This window comes from Eutrigla gurnardus, assembly GCF_963514095.1.
Source record: "Eutrigla gurnardus genome assembly, chromosome: 20".
NCBI lineage: Eukaryota > Metazoa > Chordata > Actinopteri > Perciformes > Triglidae > Eutrigla > Eutrigla gurnardus.
Genome location: NC_139931.1, coordinates 23100213 through 23118898, shown reverse-complemented (window position 1 = coordinate 23118898; position 18686 = coordinate 23100213). Strand labels below are relative to the sequence as shown.

The window sequence follows — 18686 nt, the reverse complement described above, 5'->3', positions numbered from 1 at the left end:
GTCGGGCTTGGGCTTCGGACTCTGTGAGTGATACCAGAGCGGAACCGGACCGGAACTTTTATAATAAAAAATGCAGCTGTGTGTCTCCGTCCAAAATCCGCTGTCTGCTCACGATCACTCGTCTCGCGCTCACATGCGCTGATTCTGGCCGGGTGTTTACTAAAAATATGCGCAGATGGACTGTCAGTAAAATTCAGTCATGTTCTCTGCGTTGTTCTCGATTGTGATGAATTGAGACGGTGCTCCTTGAAAACAACATCAAGCCATGTGTGTCGTAATACGACGTGATGACGTATGTACAACAGGCAATCGGGCCGAGGCCCGTTTGGGCTGGAGCAGTGCAAGTGCAAGCCGGCTGGGGACGCCCTGTGTGTGTGTGTGTGTGTGTGTGTGTGTGTGTGTGTGTGTGTGTGTGTGTGTGTGTGTGTGTGTGTGTGTGTGTGTGTGTGTGGGGGTCTGACAAAGGACTGGTTTCTGTCCTTGTCCTGCTAGATCTTAGTGCTGCGTTCGACACCATTAACCATGAGATCCTAATATGTAGACTGGAATTGGCATCGAGAGGAACCGCATTTATCCAATCGATCTCAGTTTGTGCATGTCAATGAAAAATCCTCCAGGCACACTGAAGGTAAATACGGTGTTCCTCAAGGTTCTGTGCTCGAACAAATTCTTTTCAACTTAAACATGCTTCTTTCAGGCAATATCATTAGAAGGCACTCTATAAACGTCCATTGTTATGTAGATGATACTCAATTATATCTACCAATCAAGCCTGAAGAAACCAATCAGCTAGTTAAACTCCAGGGATGCGTTGATGACATAAAATCCTGGATGAAAAATCAACACTTGCTCCCGCACTCATATGAAGCTTGAAGAGCTTCAAGTGAGTGCGAGAGCAAGTGTTGATTTTTGTGAAATTGACTGGGGGTCTGTTCCCAGCACCACCCCAAAGGAGAATGTGCATGCTGATTAAGCCTTGATAAAATCCTGGATGACCTGCAATTTCCTGATGTTAAACTCCGATAAAACGGAAGTTATTGTACTTGGGCCTAAACTCCTCTAAAGCTCGCTGTCTAAAGATATAGCTACTATTGATGGGATTGCCATCGCCTCAAATACTAAGAAACCTTGGAGTTATCTTTGATCAGGACCCGTCCTTTGACTCACATATTAAACAAACGACAAGGACAGCCTACTTTCACCTGCGTAACATTACTAAAATTAGGCCAATGCTGTCTCAAAAAGATGCAGAAAAACTCGTCCATGCTTTTGTTACCTCAAGGCTGACTATTGCAATTCCTTAATATCAGGCTGTTCCAATAAATCTCTTAAAGCTCTCCAGCTGGTCCAGACTGCTGCAGCTCGTGTTCTGACTAAAACTAGACGAAGGGATCACATTTATCCTGTATTAGCTTTTCTGCACTGGCTCCCAGTAAAATCCAGAATAGAATTTAAAATCTTTCTCCTCACTTACAAGTCTCTTAATGGTCAGGCACCATCATATCTTAAAGAGCTCATTAAACCCTACTGTCCTGCTAGAGCACTACGCTCTTACTTGTAGTTCCTAAAGTCTCCAAATGTTCCCACTTTTAAGAGTAGGCTTAAAACTTCTCGTTGACAACTCTTATAGTTAGGGCTGGCTGACACAGGTTTGCCCTGAGCCAGCTCTTAGTTAAGCTGCTCTAGGCCTAGACTGCCGGGGGATTTATTTATAGTGACACACTGAGTCTCTGTCTGCTTTTTGGTCTACAGCGACATGGTTAGGATGGATCCATCTGGCTGTACCTGCTGCCATGGACTGCTACTGTTGATACTATTGCTTCTGTTAATACTACCACTACTATACTACAACCAACACCAAATGCAGTTGGAACCCAAGGGCCTGGGCTGCATGAGATTTTTGCCTAAAAGCCTATTAAGGCAGTTTTTTCTCGCTTGCCCCTGGGTGATGTTGGACTTTGAAATTGTATTGACTCTGAACATCATGAGTGCATTCTAGTCCTGCTCAATGTGTTAAGTGTCCTGAGATAACTCCTGTTGTGATATGACACTATAAATAAAATTGAATTGAATTGAACCAGTTACATCATTTCCGTTTCACACAAAACATTCAGTGTTCAAAAGTCTAGACTCTAGAATAGAATCAGAATCTTGATATCTACTAATGGAATTCACTATTATTCATTATCAATACATTCAGACAGACTAAGATGAAATGAAAAGACAAACGTTTAGAGCCTTAGATGCACCCCAGGACCTTTCTGGTGGTGCAGTTGATGGAAGAAGGTCCCTTCAGTAGAAAAAGGCTAATGCTGCTATTCCATGGGATTTGTTTTCAGGTAGATCAAAGTATACAAGTGTGTCCAGCATGAGGCTGGTAGGAAGTCCTACCTGAAGGACCATGGTGGGGTTGGCTAAGGATAGCTTCTCCACAATCTTGCTGTAACAGTCTTGCATCATGGCTTGGTCTTGGCTGGAGCAGAAGGTCGTCAGCTCTTCTGATGCTCCTCCTTGTTCGTCGCCTTCCTGCTCCTCCTCCTCCACTCCATCCAGGTCCTCCGCTTGCATGCTGCCCAAGAAAGTTGGCAGAGCCGATGGCAGTCTACCTCCTGTCAACATGTCACATGTTTACTTGGATGGGCCTCATCCTCATCTTATGGATCTTATATTGACCAGCGGTGGTTTCACCAGTAACAAAACAAATTTAGCATCATAGTTCACATGCTGAGGTGAATGGAGTGAAGAGTACCTGCAGTCTGAGTCTCCCCTCCCAAGGACAGTGAACCCACTATGGCCGGATAGAGGATCAGGTGTGGGGAGTCCTGGGCCACTCGACATAGCAGGCTGCATATACTCTGTCTGATGTAAGCTTCTGGATGGTTGAGACGGGAGAACAGCTGGGGGATGATACCTGAGGAGATACATTTATAAGGGTTATTACTCATGATGCTACAAATAGAGATGCACCTACAACAACTTTATTTCTAAGAATTAGAACTGACAGCATCCAAATACAATGTTACTTTCATGGGAAATTGAGATTGAAGACTGTACGTTTTATATGAACTATTAAACTACATTTTCTCAAACTGCACCATAAACTATTAGACATGGGACGACATGAAAATTTCAGTCATGGTATGATTAACCTGCCAAAACAAATGTAAGTCTCGTTATTATTCTGATAATCATCAAAATATGTTTGAGACTTTGAGAACGGCACTAAAATATACTGGAACGGCTTGATATTTGGTCAAGAAACACATTTTTATTAGAGCTGTCAATCGACTAAAATGTGTAATCAGATTAATCACAGGGTAGCTATAGATTAATCACGATTAATCACCAGTCGTAAATATATCTGTCTCTACCATGAAGGCGAGCTATGATTTACAATTATCCTGATAAAAGGAGATTTTCTACGATGAGCTTATTATGAGTTTTTTTATATCCGGATCCCCACACTGTGTGGAAGAAGTGGTCACCCGTTGGTTTGTGGATTACAGGTTTGAGGCCTCCAGGTCGGCATTTTGGCCATCACCATCTTGGACTTTTAGCAAACAGTGAAGGAAGTGACCATATTTGGATTTTGGAGGAGTGATCGGTGGATCTGATGAACCCAAGCAGCAGAGCGGCAGCCCGAGCAGAACCTTACTGGATCTGGATTCTGGTGTGTAACAAGCGCTTGGGCCCATAAACTCATGTTTACAATGTTCACTCATATAAAACTAAAGAGACTTCTTTTCTCAGGACCAGAGGTTGGCGTCTGAACTACACCAATTTACAGGATAAAATGTCAAAATAAAATGTCAGGAGGACACCATGTTTCTGGGAGTTATTAATAACTTTGTTGAACCCTGCTTTGTCACCCATCTGACTCCCCACTGATATACATGATGTGATGACGTGTGTATAGACTGTAGGGATGGTCAGCGGTCATGGTTGAATTAACTCGTAACTAATCATGTCAAAAGAATGTAGTGAAGTTAAAAGGATTTCCCATCCTAGTTCCGTTCCTCCACTGACAGAACTCCACACCGTTTCTCACGGTCATCTTCATTCTGCTCTCAAAGTGAATCAGATTGATGAGTGTGTATCAGTGTGTCGTACCCCTCCAGGGTGCAGTCGGGGTGGAGGCCAGGCCAAGCTCAAGCCCCTCCCGCAGTTCACCAGCATGCTTCACCAGAAGACGGAGGAGACGCAGGGTTGCCATGACAATCACATCATCGTTACTCTGTTTGCTGTTGTGATTGGACAGCAGGAATTTGGGGTCATCCTCGTCTACAGGGACCTGAATCACAAAACAGGACAAAGACTAAGCCTGACATGGCCTTCAACACATTATGTCTGAACATTGTAACTCCTGACAACCTACACATGCTGTCTCTCTGGCACCTGTCATGCCAGGATGCCCCAGACCAGATCTTGCGCTCACTGGGATCTGTTCAGCCAGACCACGTATGAAGGTGGTCTGGTTCTTGGTCACACGAGTCGAATCTCAGTGAAGACACTATGTGGTCAATTTATCAAACATAGGAACGTGATCAAAGGGACTGCTACCACTTTTTACCTGCCGATACTGATACTACTTTTCTTAAAACAACGAGGGTGTTAATAATACATTTACTGTAGGAACGCACTCTCCTCCAACCCAGTGCACTGCACCTACTTGTCTGGGAGCATCACACTCAATTGATCTCCTCGGTAATAGAAGGGATTGGTCTGCAAGTGGAGGTGTGCGTCTGTGACATGACCATGTCGTCCTGTGAGACTCAGCGAGGGCAGATCACTACAAGGTTCATAGAACCAATTGGATTTAGACTAGGGGTGTAACGATATATGTATTCGTACTGAACCGAAACGGGGGGTGACGGTTCGGTGCGTGGATTTACACGGAGAATACACAGTATAAAAATAAATAAAACTGGCACGCAAATTAATTACGGAACTACTGTAAGAGGCCGTCCACACGGAAACGTTTTTTGTGGGTAAACCACAAGTCTTGTGGGTTTTGGCCGGCCGTCCATCCGGATCCACTTTTTTGAAACCAGGTCCCAGGGTGAAAAAAGTAAAAAAAAACAGCACCCCTTCGTTTCGTGTTCGTTTTCATGTAGATTGCAAAAACGCATAGGCTGAGGTCATCGCCCCGCACCTCGACCCTCGAGCCCGACTTTTTCCCCGCGATGTCTCGTAACAACAACAACAACGGCCGCGGCCTACGTGCTCTTGAACGTGCTGCAGCAGATATTCTGCTTCTCTGTACAACGGCGTATTAGGGCCACTGTATGAAAAAAGCAGAGCCGAGAGAGGGGGGCAATATTCCGGGAAAAAAAGTCGCAGAATTGCTAATTAATCCATCACAACGTGTGACAACGCCTCGTTAAGGTCCTTAGGATGACGGCTGTTGATGCCTATTGTTGGTTTTATTTATACGGGCCGAATTGTCATCTTATGGATATTTATTGATCGGGTGGTCGGGTGGATAGTAGCCGTAGCTTTCACGTGTTGCCATAGCAACGGCAAACATCCGGTCAAGCTCCGTCTCTTCTTCTGCGTTTTTGGTGTATTTTTGTAGCAGAAACAGCGCCACATACGGGCCTGGAATGTGTACTACAGCGCTCCAAGTCGCTTTCAGTGGATTCAGAGCTCTGCCTCCTGGCTACTGTTTACATCTTAGATTACGCAGTTCAGGCTGTTGCAACTAGCTTAGGAGAGAGACTGTATGACACTAGGTGGTACAACCTGATACATGCACAATAAAAAAGAATTGCCTTCTGCATTTTAGTTTTTTTTTCTTCTGTCCCCTCCATTGCCCCGAACTCATACCGAACCGTGACTTCAGTGTATCGTTACACCCCTAATTTAGACTGTATATAGGAAGTGGACGTCCACAAACCACCCACTGGTTTGCACCATCTTTGTTTTTTTCAACCAGTGACCATATTGACTGTGGAGGAGCAACGAGTGGATCTGAAGAACACAAGCTGTGGTTCCCACTGAAGTTTGAAGTATGATCAGAGTTCTGAACTGGTGCATCCGATCACAACAGTAACCATGTTAACCACTTATCTCACCTGTCCAGCATTGAGCTTGAGGAAGGTGAAATAAGCCTGGCAGGAGACACGGTAGAGGCCAAAGATGCGGTCCACCACCCGTCTCCAGACCCGGATCAGACCATCTGAGACGGGCTGGCCCGCCTCCACCAACCAGGGACAGGAACTGCTGAGCTGCCGCCAGATCACGTCCACCATGTCGTCCTCGTCGTCTTCCTGCTGCAGAGCCATGTCCTCATCCTGGGACAAACGGAACAGTAGGATCAAAACCATCTGCATGGCTCAGCAAAAAAGGTAAAGATAACATGACACAAGTGCATACTGATGCTTTTAACGGTTTGGAAAGTAAAAGAGCAGAGCCACAGATGTGCCTATGAGATGATCCAACATTTGAGCAGCAGTCGGTTTAATAATGATACCAAATAGGCTACAACGTTTACAGAATCCTCTGTAATACTGAGCTCAAGTTTGCTCATTGTTTGTAGACAGGCGGCATGGGACGATATGAAAATGTCATGTCCTGATTATCCTGGCCAAAATAATTCACAATATTATCCAGAGAATCATCAAAATAGAAATACACCTATAAATAAAAATGGCACTAAAAACAATGGAATTTTCCTCACATTTTGTGAAGAAACGTTTGTGTGAGGCAATGTTTTATTGCCTCACACATCGAACACAGCTTTCAGTGAAAATCTTTAATTAAGTAATCAGAATTCATAAGACCCCCCTGCCTAAATTAAGCTATAAATAAAAAGGCTACATTTTGTGAGTATGTTTTTATTATATGATGTATTTTTCCCTTCTCTATGATAGCGAACGAAACAGCTTTTTCATTTTTTTTCATTTGTGTTGATGAATGTATGAAGACAGTGATAATAATTTAATGTAATTTGTATTTATTTCAGTCATGTTACAAATGTTCAAAAAACTACTAAAACAACAAATGAAATGAATGAAGCCTAGATTCCTTCTTTTAATGTAAGTTCTGACCTTGAAAGTTAAATCATATTTGTGACCTGACTCTCCACATTTCAGATTAACTGAATGGTTAAATTCACATTATTACAGTGTTGGTCTACAGAGCAGAGTTGATTTTAACAGCAGCAGGAAGGAGGAGCTGCTGGACCTGAACCAGCTGCTTAGAAGATTCTGCCATAATCACAGAAAAGAGTAAAAAATATGCCACAATCGCTTTTCTTTGGTGTAACGCCGCAACGGTGTCTCAGCCCAGCTTTGTAAACGGAGTAGAGATGCACCGATCCAGTTTTCTTCCGATCCAACCCGATACGGATACCTGGGCTGAGCATCTCGGCCGATGCCCGATACCGATCCGATACTACTGTTGAATGAATGAACCGTATACCTTGCCATGTGACATTGCCACAGATATAAATGTACTTAATATTATTTATTAACAAATAAAGTGTACATTAGCAGCAAAAAGGAATAAATAACACTTGTAACCATGTAAAGTGCACTGCAAATTTTTAAATGTAATATAGAATATAGCAGCTGCCTGAAACCCAACAAACAATGGCTTAATTAACCGGCACTTGCTCCATGTTGCTCTGTGTTTGCTCATCACTAGCTGCTGTGCCTGCTCTGCGTGATGACGTAACCAGCGTTGCAAAAATAGAATTGAAGTGACTAGATCGCTGCAACTTTATTGCTGTGTATGATATTAATAAAAATGAAATGACTGGATCGGAATGCTGGATCGGCCTCATTCATCTGATATCCGATCCAGCTAATTAGTCAATATCGGAGCCGATATCCGATCCAGGTATCTGATCGGTGCATCTCTAAAACGGAGACACCGTGACAGCGCTGCCAGCCGTGTGACGTATTCCAGGAGCATTGGAAATCTGATTAGCTTGAGGATTTAACTACTGGCTTTTTATTTACATTTACATTACATTTAGGTCATTTAGCAGACGCTTTTGTCCAAAGCGACTTACAATAAGTACATTTGTCAAAAGAAGGAAACAAGGAAACCACAACGAATCATTGCCGATAAAGTAAGAGCTAAAAATAGAACGAGTGTTAGGTCCTCATCTGAGTAAACTACTACTTCAAGAGCAACAGTGCTACGATCAGAGTGCTATAGGTAAGGGTATTATTCTTTTGTGTTAGTGGGTCATGCTAGTCGAGGTGAAGTCTGAACAGGTGAGTCTTGAGCCTTTTTCAGAAAATGGCAAATGACTCAGCTGTCCTGACATTAGTCGGGAGTTCGTTCCACCACTGAGGCGTCAGGACAGAGAAGAGTCTGGACTTTGCAGAGCGACATTTGTTTGATTTCAGCGATGGTGGTACCAGCCGGCCAGCTGAAGTAGAGGAGCGAAGTGCTCGCTTTGGGGCATGAGGTTTGACCAGTGTTTGAAGGTAGATGGGTGCCGTTCCATTGATGGCCCTGAAGACCAGTGTCATCGTCTTGAATTGGATGCGTGCTGCAACAGGGAGCCAGTGGAGGTCACGGAGGAGGGGGGTCACATGGGAGAATTTGGGTAGATTGAAGATAAGGCGTGCTGCAGCGTTCTGGATACGCTGCAATTGCTTAATCGCAGAGGCCGGGAGTCCGGCCAGGAGAGAGTTGCAGTAGTCAAGGCGGGAGATGACCAGTGCATGGACCAAGAGTTGGGTTGCATCCTTTGTGAGGAAGGTCCGAATCCTGCCAGGGCTCCAGACTAACTTTTTGCATTGGTTGCACTGGTGCGCCTAACTTTTTTTTTTAGGTGCACCAGCACAAAATTTAGGTGCACCCACATTTTTCATCGCGTCGCCTTTAACTCCAAAAAGTCACCTTTTTATCGCTCTCCTTTTACATAATGACACCCCCTTATGGCCTAGGTTAACTGCAGCACCATCAGCACCCAGCGGAACCGTTTTCTCCAGCCAATCTGCACACTGATGCCCAAGCGCAGTAAATGCTTGCTTTGTGGCAGCATAAATTCCTCAAGAATAAAAAGATCATACAGGTCACTAGTCTATAGATTGCAAATGGAAAACTGTTTATGTGATCTTAGCCTAGCCTAATTATATTTTTACTTAGGCTATTCATTTTTAATAATAATATTAGGAATAGGCTACTATACAATTTCCTATTCATGATCTCTCATGCTGTAATGTGGGCCTTCAAACACTGTGCGTGTCCATGCTCCACCGGACATGTCCAGTTGACCGGCCTCCCTTTCCACAAAATGCAGCAGTAGACAATAACGCACTCCTTCGTAGAGACGTCTGTGTCGCCGTCAATCATGAATGACGTGTACGTGGCGTTTCCAACCACCGCAGCTGTCTTGTTCTTTAGTGTGTCAGCATTTTTTTCATCAGAATAATTTCGGACTTAAATTTAGTGAACGGCAACTCCTCCTTTGCAATATTGTATGCGACGTTGAATTTTATAATCATTTCAGATTCCTCAGCGGACGTGATTGATACAGCCTGACGCTGAAATGCAGCTGGATGAGGGGCCACTTTATTAACACACTTATCACGGCATGTAGTATGCTTTTTGGACATATTGCGCTTTTTCAATGTCTCGATGCAAAATGTTGTTGACTCCTCCACAAACGCACTATTACCGGCCAAATGCTGACCGCACTCCCGACAATAAATGCAGTGCATTGAGTCCCTTTCTTCATCGTACATCAGCCAGGGAAATTGCTTCAACCAGTCCTGTCTGAAGGCATATTTTTGGGCTTTTTAATTAGTCTCGGGGCGAGGCTTTCTGCCTCTCTTCATTTTCAAAGAAAATCGAAGCGCTCAGCGTCGAAGCGCTCAGAGTACCTGCTCTGCTCGCTCGCATTTTCGAACTGACACAATTTACAGCAATGGTAGGAGAATCCATGCGATGTGATAACAGAACCTAGTGATCTGGTGTATAGTGAGAACAGAAGCGGTCCTAATACTGAGCCTTGAGGGACACCCGTGTCCAGAGAACAGGGTTCTCAATGTGACCTGAAAGGTGCGATTTGTCAGGTATGATGTGAACCAGGCGTCAGCAGAGTCAGTTATGCCAAGTTCAGCCAGAGTGGAGAGGAGGATTTGGTGGTTGACTGTGTCGAATGCAGCAGATAGGTCGAGGAGAACGAGAACGGAGGAGTGGGATGAGGCTCTGGCGTCTCGCAGGGACTCGGTCACTGTGAGGAGGGACGTCTCAGTGGAGTGAGCAGTCCTGAATCCTGATTGATTAGGGTCTAGGAGGTTGTTCAGCGAGAGATAGGATGACAGTTGGTTGTAGGCGGCACGCTCCAAGGTTTTAGAGAGGAATGAAAGAAGAGATACAGGTCTGTAGCTTTGGATGTCAGTAGCGTCTAGGGTGGGTTTTTTAAGGAGAGGCTTCACGGTAGCTGTCTTAAAATCCGCTGGAATGAAACCTGAGGTGAGGGAGGAGTTGATCAGGGTGGTGAGGAATGGCAAGATGTCGTGTGAGATGTCTTGGAGAAGACAGGAGGGGATCGGGTCGAGGGAGCAGGTGGTGGCGCGGTTAGATGTAACAAGTGCGTGAATATCTTCAGAGGTGAGGGGGGTAAAGCTGGTAAGACCATCCGTGTTGAGGGTTGGGGGAGATGTCTTCTGGGAGGGAATAGGCGTAAATGAGGAGCTGATGTCATTTACTTTCTTGGTAAAGTAAGTTGCAAAGTCATCGGCAGTAAGGAAGGAAGGGGGGGGAGGGGTAGGAGGGGTGAGGAGGGAGGAGAACACGGAGAAGAGTTTCCTGGGGTTGGAGGCAGAAGAGTTGATCTTTGCCAGGTAGAAGGCAGATTTAGCTGCCGAAACAGTTGAGGTGAAGTCAGAGAGGAGGTGGTGGTAGTGAGTAAGGTCCTCGTGCTGGCCCGATTTTTTCCATTTTCTCTCTGACGCTCGCAACAATGATCTGTTGGTTCGCAGAGGTTCAGACAGCCAGGGAGGGGAGGGAGATGATCGCGCAGGTCGTGAGATTGGGGGACAGAGAGTGTCCAAAGAAGAGGAGAGTGAGGACATCAGGGTGGAGGAGGCTTCCTCAGTAGGCATTAAGGAGAACTGTTCTGAGGATGGTAGCGAGGAGATAACAGTTGAGGAGAGAGCGGAGGGAGTGAGGGATTTCAGGTTGCGGCGGCTGGTGACCATTCGAGGCGTAGAGGGGAGGGATGTGGTGGGCTCCATGGGGAGGGAGTAGGTCACAAAGTGGTGGTCGGACATGGTGAGCGGGGTAACAGAGAGTGCCGAGATGCCACAGGATCTTGTGAAGACAAGGTCAAGTTGGTTCCCGGCGCGGTGAGTTGGTGGAGAGGGGGAGAGTGTAAGGTCAAATGCGGAAAAGAAGTCGATGAATTCAGATGAGTGCAGCTTTCCCGAGTGGATGTTGAAGTCACCGAGGACGACGAGTGGTGTGCCATCATCAGGGGAGCAGCTCAGGAGGGCATCCATCTCATCCAAAAAGTCACCGAGAGGACCGGGTGGGCGATAGATCACTATGATGTTGAGTTTGAAAGGAAGGGTGACAGAGACGGTGTGGAATTCAAGTGTAGATCGGGGTAGGTGGTCCAGAGGAAGGACCTGGTAGGACCATCTGGGTGAGATGAGGAGCCCAGTTCCTCCTCCTCGCCCTGTTCGTCTTGGGGAGTGTGAAAACGAGTAGGCAGTTGAAAGGGCAGCTGGAGTGGCAGTGTTTTCTGGGGTGATCCAGGTCTCTGTGAGGGCCAGGAAGTGGAGAGACTGCAGGGAGGCATAGGCTGAAATGGTGTCCGCCTTCTTGACTGCAGACGGCAGTTCCACAGCCCCCCTAGCACTTCAAGGTCCTTACCAGTGGAGAATGGTGGGTAGCAGAGATTGGATGGGTTACAGCCTCGAGTGAAGGGTCTCCGGTGAAATCTTCTCCAGTGTGATGTCCTGACTGGGATAAGACACATGGCTGTGAGGGGGGGTAAGATGTTATGCATACCTCGGTGGACTCCTGCAGATAGACTCCCTTGTCTTTGTTCAACTGTCTTCGTTCAGATGGCCAGACGATGCAGCTGACGCTGTAGTGACAGCCTTTTTAGTGCTCAGTTTACCGTAAGTACTGTGTGTGACCCCTCCCTCTAATCGAGTCTATTCACTACAGGTGAGCTGGCTCAAACTTAGTTGATTACTCACTTAGCATAGGCAGTTTCACTAGGATGTCAACAACAAGCTATCAGCACAAGACTAAATGTTGCAACTAGCTTTACTCACACAATGCCTGAACCCAAATCTACAATTAGTTTCTGACTTACCAACAAGAGACAAAGCAGCTTCCTTCCTTTCTCCAGACAAAATGTGTTTTTTATCTTCTTCGGATCTACGGTCTCAGCTCACCTAGCAACACGTCTTCAAATCGAAGTAAACAAAACAGAAGGTACGCCGTGGCATCTCCCCCTCCCACCTCGACTGAAATGTGATCTCTGGGATCTTTGTGCATCGGCCGCCTCAGACACTCGCAGCGGGTCATTAGTCCGTTTATAAATAAACACAATATTATGTTAATCACTCGTCATTATTGCTGCTTATTACTCAGGGCTCCAGAGTGCGACCCAAATTTTTATGAGTGCGACTGAAAAAAATCGTAGGTCGCACGGGTGCACCTAACGCTGCTCGGGTGAAAAAAAAAATCATAAGCAAAGCATCTTTGTGTTCTCCTGATGGCATCGAGATCTAAACCAATAAGAGACAGAGCTCGGGCGGGTCCTTGCCTCTGATTGGCTGTGGTCCTTTTCACTGCTGTAAATTGTGTCAGTTCGAAAAATGCGAGCGAGCTGAGCAGGTACTCCTGAGCGCTTCGGTTTTCTTTGAAAATGAAGAGAGGCAGAAAGCCTCGCCCCGAGACTAATTAAAAAGCCCAAAAATGTGCCTTCAGACAGGACTGGTTGAAGCAATTTCCCTGGCTGATGTACGATAAAGAAAGGGACTCAATGCACTGCATTTATTGTCGGGAGTGCGGTCAGAATTTGGCCGGTAATAGTGCGTTTGTGGAAGAGTCAACAATAGGGATGTCCCGATCCGATATTTGGATTACGTTTTTCCCCAAAATAGGGTCCGCGTTTTCCAGCACACCTAGCGCACACCTCGCGACCTGTCCAGCATCCACTAAACAACAACAAGACGGACTTGTCTGTGCATGTCCCGTGTTTCTCCTACCATTGTACAGGCCATGAAATCAATACGCCAAAAATAAGCCACCTATCAAATCATTAATAAATCAATAAACATTTACATTAGGAGCGCCTCCGCGCAGCACAATTGGTCCGCAAGACGCGCGGCCACAACAATCCTCACCTCGTGCTCCCGCTACGTTCTTCTTCGTGTACTTTACTCGCTTGATGTTGTTCTGATGCCGTTCCGCCTCGTTAAACCACCACGATGTCACTTTCTACTTTGAAAACACGGAGTTGACATTGTATTTTGATAAGCTGTTGCACTCTTCAGACTCGTGGTGTGAGCGCAACCGGACTGGTACCGGAACCAGACCGGCTTCGGCGCTGCCTGCTCGCACAGATCCGCTCGTGCGCACATGCCCTGATGCAGGTCGAGTGTTGTCAGAAATATATGCACTCCTTCTAAACAGCATCAAGCCATATTGTGTGTGTAGTATTAGGACGTGATGACGTCTGTGGGGGAGGATTGTTTTTGATAAGCTGTGGAACTCTGAGTTAACCTATTTCCACCTGAATTTCTATGAACTATTAGGCTGTTGAGTAAACCCATAACTTATATTTTACTTGATAAAATAAGACAATATATGCACTCATATGTCGTTATAATGTAGAGTTCTCAACGGGTCGGCCCAGCCCGACAAACCCGACGGGACCCGAAGTTTCGGGCCGGGTCCGGGCCGAAAAAATACGCAAATGAGCCGGGTCGGGTCGGGCCTCGGGCTTCCTTTTTTTATAAAACACATTTCATTAAAAAAAAAAAAAAAAAAAAAAAAAAAAAATTGTAGGTTGTAAATTATATATTGTTTGCTGTGAATCATCGCTGTTCACGTTTGGTCAATCTGGCTGCCTGCTTCATGGGGCAGAGTAAGTTTCATTTGAATTCACGTCTGCTGTCTGTCTGATCGTGATAACAAGTGTATGAGGAAAACAATGCAGGCGCGCGGGGGGTCGGGTTCGGGCCGACAATTCATGCTGGTGTGTCGGGCTGCGTCGGGTTCGGGTTTAAAAACCCGCGGGCCGGGTCGGATCGGGCTGTAATTTTCAGGCCCGTTGAGAACTCTATTATAATGTTTTACAGTATCTGTAGCTATTAATGTGATGCTCATAATTTTCCAGCCATATTTTTCCAGCCCCTAATTTTGGATAATTTCCATCAACCGGCACCTTAATAAGTCACTCTCTCCTCATGATCTTGAATACACTGTGGTGCAAATATAATAATTGCAGAATTGCAGACTGCTTGCTGTGCCACCTGACTTAATCCAACTGCACCAATACACCATCACACGCGTCTCGTCCGTTTAGTTTTTTTTTCGGTGGGTACCACCGGGCCTGAAAGAAATTCTAGGGGAAACACTGATGTCCCACTAAGAATTTAAAGTTATCGATAAAAATATCAGCTGTGTGGGATTATTTTACCCTAAAAGACGAAAAAGACGGAGAGGCGGAGTGCAATACTTGCCACAATAAAGTCAAGCGTGGTGGTAAAGCGGTAAGATTAACTATTTATTATTTTGTCTATTTTGTGTTTATTTAACCCTGTTAAGAATAAACAGGTCAGCTTCTCATTACCAACCATTGTGGATTATTCAAACTAACCATATTAATTTGGCTAGTTGTTCTTAAGAGTAAAACCCTTTTCAACATGAGTCTGACAACAAAATAAGTAAATATCTAGTAAATATAATATAGTATTTAATCTTTAATACATGCTTGGATCGATACTAAAATCTCCAATATCGGTATCGGATCGGAAGTGCAAAAAGCTGGATCGGGACATCCCTAGTCAACAACATTCGCATCGAGACGTTGAAAAAGCGTAATATGTCCAAAAAGCATACTACATGCCATGATAAGTGTATTAATAAAGTGGCCTCTCATCCAGCTGCATTTCAGCGTCAGGCTGTATTGTTCAGGTCCGCTGAGGAATCTGAAATGATTATAAAAGTCAACGTTGCATACAATATTGCAAAGGAGGAGTTGCCGTTCACTAAATTTAAGTCAGAAATTATTCTGATGAAAAAAATGCTGACACACTAAAGAACAAGACAGCTGCGGAGGTTGGAAACGCCACGTACACGTCATTCATAGTTGATGGCGACACAGATGTCTCTACGAAGGAGTGCGTTATTGTCTACTGCCGCATTTTGCGGAAAGGGAGGCCGGTCAACATGTTAATTGGACATGTCGAGGTGGAGCATGGACACGCACAGTGTTTGAAGGCCCACATTACAGCATGAGAGATCATGAATAGGAAAACTCATAGTAGCCTATTCCTAATATTATTAAAAATGAATAGCCTAAGTAAAAATATAATTAGGCTAGGCTAAGATCACATAAACAGTTTTCCATTTGCAATCTATAGGCTAGTGACCTGTATGATCATTTTATTGTGCCACAAAGCAAGCATGCTTGCGTTGGGCATCAGTGTGCAGATCGGCTGGAGAAAACGGGTGCTGATGGTGCTGCAGTTAACCTAGGCCATAAGGGGGTGTTCATTATGTAAAAGGAGAGCGATAAAAAAGGTGACTTTTTGGCGTTAAAGGCGACGCGATGAAAAATACCGGTGCACCTAAATTTTGTGCTGGTGCACCTAAAAAAAAAATGTTAGGCGCACCAGTGCTACCAATGCAAAAAGTTAGTCTGGAGCCCTGTTACTAATGAAAGACACATTGGATTTAGTGCTGTCACGCCATTGGCACAGGTTGCTGATGTTTTTCAATTTTCCAGAACGTGTCACAAGGACGAATGCCGTTTCAACCGGTTTGCATTAAAGAAACCGGTTTAGCCCGTACACCAACCGGACCGGTGAAACCAGAAATCGGCCTAACCCTACACAACAGCCCTAAAGCCATTGCAGGGCTCCAGAGTGCGACCATTTTGAGCACATCATCTCTCTGTGATCTCCTGTGACTGAACTGACAATCATGGTAGATCATTATCTGGGTCTAAACCAATAAGAGACAGAGTTTGGGTGGAACTTTGCCTCGGATTGGCTGTGGTCACTGCTCTCCGTTGTGTGTTTTGCGAGCGGCAAAAAAAAAAAAAAAAAAAGCGAGCGGCGCAAGCGACCTGCAGTGAATCACCTCAATGTCTGTTTAGAAGACACAAACTATCAGTGTCAGTCTAGTTTAAGAGGCAAAGACAAAAAGTCAGCCTTTACCTGTATGCCAGTAGGTCTACACATGGCCTGTCCCAGAATGCTGAAGATGGCATCCTTGTCTTCTTCACTGGTGGTTGCTGGCAGCAGCTCCTCTATCTCCTTCTTCTCCCCAGGAAGAAGAGGCAGTCCCTCCCCTTGGCTGAGGGGGAAACCGTTAGATTCCTTCAGTATGCTGTTTCTTGAAGTGACAGAGTTAAATCAGCTCTTCAATGCTAGAATAGTATCTATAGATATACTGATTCCAGTGGTAGCACTGACCTGGCATTGTCCACCACCTTCCTGCCCCAGCGGTAAGCCCAGCTGGCAAGTGCTGCCCAGGACTTGGCCATCTCTGGAGCCAGACTGGTGGACAGCTGGTAGAGTTGACCCAACACAAAATCTGGCTCCCCAACGCCCACGCTCACTGTACAGGGAGGAATCTGATAACACTAATGTACTGTGTACTGGAGAACAAAAAGCCCTCAAAGACGAGTCAAAAATTACAAAAACAAACATCATACAACAAAGTGCTGTAGCATCCGTTGGTTTGTGGACTACGCTTCTGATATATTTGGACTGTGGAGGAGCAACGGGTGGATCTGATGAACACAAGCAGCAGAGCAGCACCTCAAGCAGTACCCTTACTGGATCTGGATTCTGCAGTTACACTTATCACCAGAATCCAGATGGATCCAGATCCAGTAAGATGCTGCTAAGGGTGCCACTCTGCCTGTTGTGTAAGTCAGATGTAGACGTTACCTGAGGTCTCAGCAATGATGTGGGGGATGCCCTGGTCCTCCAAAGGAAGCTCCAGCAGAGCAGCAATGTTCCGGCTCAGAGGTGACATGCTGTTGGATGAGTTCACTGCTCCGGACCTCTTTACCACCTGAATCAGAACATCACCAGTCCTTAGAGAATTTCATGAAATCTGTCACATTCATACCACCACCATCCACAGAACTAGGTTACAATTACAATTCTGCCACCGTTACCATTTCCAGCCTTATGTTTCCTAATGAAGCGTTGTATGAAGAACTATGTGTTATGGCGGTTCGATAAAAGTAATTGATGGTGCTGTTTGACTCTTAATGCAGGTGTGGTTCTCCCTTTGAGTGTAGGAAGCCAGTTGTGATCCAGTGAATGTTTTTGAAAGGCCAAACACCAACAAATATGGACTGCAGCAAAATATTTAATTTACATTGTTATAAAATTATTAACCCTGATAAATAAATGTTTAAGTAAATATAAAGTGCAATGAAATTATCAAAAGGATGCTGAAATAACCAAAAATGATGGTGACCAATAAAATAATCTGAAGTCATGCTTCGTTAGGTCTGTCTGCAACCTTTAAACTACGACCTTTAAAATGCTTGTTTTCTGAATGGAGTCTGGTTGATGGGTGCTAGGCTATGCTAACATTGTAGCTACTCCATCAACACTCCATATATGGTCATCTAGACATAAATATGGCAGCGACCTTGTTGTTTGGACCATAGACAGTCTCTGGTTTCTCCACATAGCAGCTCATATTAGTCCAGAGACCAGAAAACCAGAGACTGTCTGTAGTCCCCCAAAGTCTGGTCTGGTCTAGTCTCTGGAATAATGTGAGCTGCTATCGTAGACCTCTGGGGGACCAAGCTCTATTCAGTGGGATCGGTAACTTAGTATTGGGTGAAGGAATAGTATTATGTCATCAAACATGTTCCTGTCAAATATAGTTTTAGGCAAGAAACTTTAACAAACACAGTTGCTTGAATGTCCTAAAAGGGTGGTAAAAAAAAAGCTAGTCTGGAGTCTTGCTGTCAATTATAGTCCTCAGAGAGAAAACTGATGCTCACAGCTGAGTGATGATGTGATGCACAAACCAACTTTGTACAAATAAAAATAATAATATATTTTATTTTAAAACACCCAAGGTAACATTACAGTGCATATGAAACCAAAACCATTCATGGAAACATCAAGCTTCCATTTGAAACCAGTGACATTAAAGTAAGAGATGAGCTGTGTGATAGGGGAGCATGCCTGTTTGAGCTGAGGCGTCATGTCCTTCCAGTCAGCCAGCAGCCATTTGCAGAGCGTCAGCAGCGAGTGACAGGCAGCACCTTCATTCTTCCCCACATGGCAGTAAGACAAAGCAGCCCTGCTCAGCATCTCCATGGCCGCCATGGGCTGACCTGAGGACAGAGACACGGTGTCCACATCAGCAACACGCTGCACAAATCCAGCAGAGACACCTCAGCCATGTTGTCACTGAGCCTTTTACAGCTGACGGGATCAAATATGTCAACAATAGTGAGGATTTGCCATTCTAAGTAGATAGACGCTTTA

The 18686-nt window shown here is 45.1% G+C and overlaps 1 protein-coding gene across 2 annotated transcripts in view; it reads right to left on the bottom strand.

Moving 5' to 3' along the window:
• Positions 1 to 18686, bottom strand: part of smg1 (SMG1 nonsense mediated mRNA decay associated PI3K related kinase) — a 117600-nt gene that overhangs the window by 49390 nt on the left and 49524 nt on the right. For both annotated transcript variants that reach the window (XM_084036205.1, XM_084036206.1), the window contains exons 30-37: positions 18381 to 18532; positions 17115 to 17241; positions 16635 to 16779; positions 16377 to 16515; positions 6075 to 6293; positions 4111 to 4291; positions 2750 to 2911; positions 2392 to 2609 (exon numbers count right to left, since the gene is read on the bottom strand). In XM_084036205.1, coding sequence (XP_083892331.1) covers positions 2392 to 2609; positions 2750 to 2911; positions 4111 to 4291; positions 6075 to 6293; positions 16377 to 16515; positions 16635 to 16779; positions 17115 to 17241; positions 18381 to 18532 — 1343 coding nt within the window. The remainder of the gene's footprint in view (positions 1 to 2391; positions 2610 to 2749; positions 2912 to 4110; positions 4292 to 6074; positions 6294 to 16376; positions 16516 to 16634; positions 16780 to 17114; positions 17242 to 18380; positions 18533 to 18686) is intronic.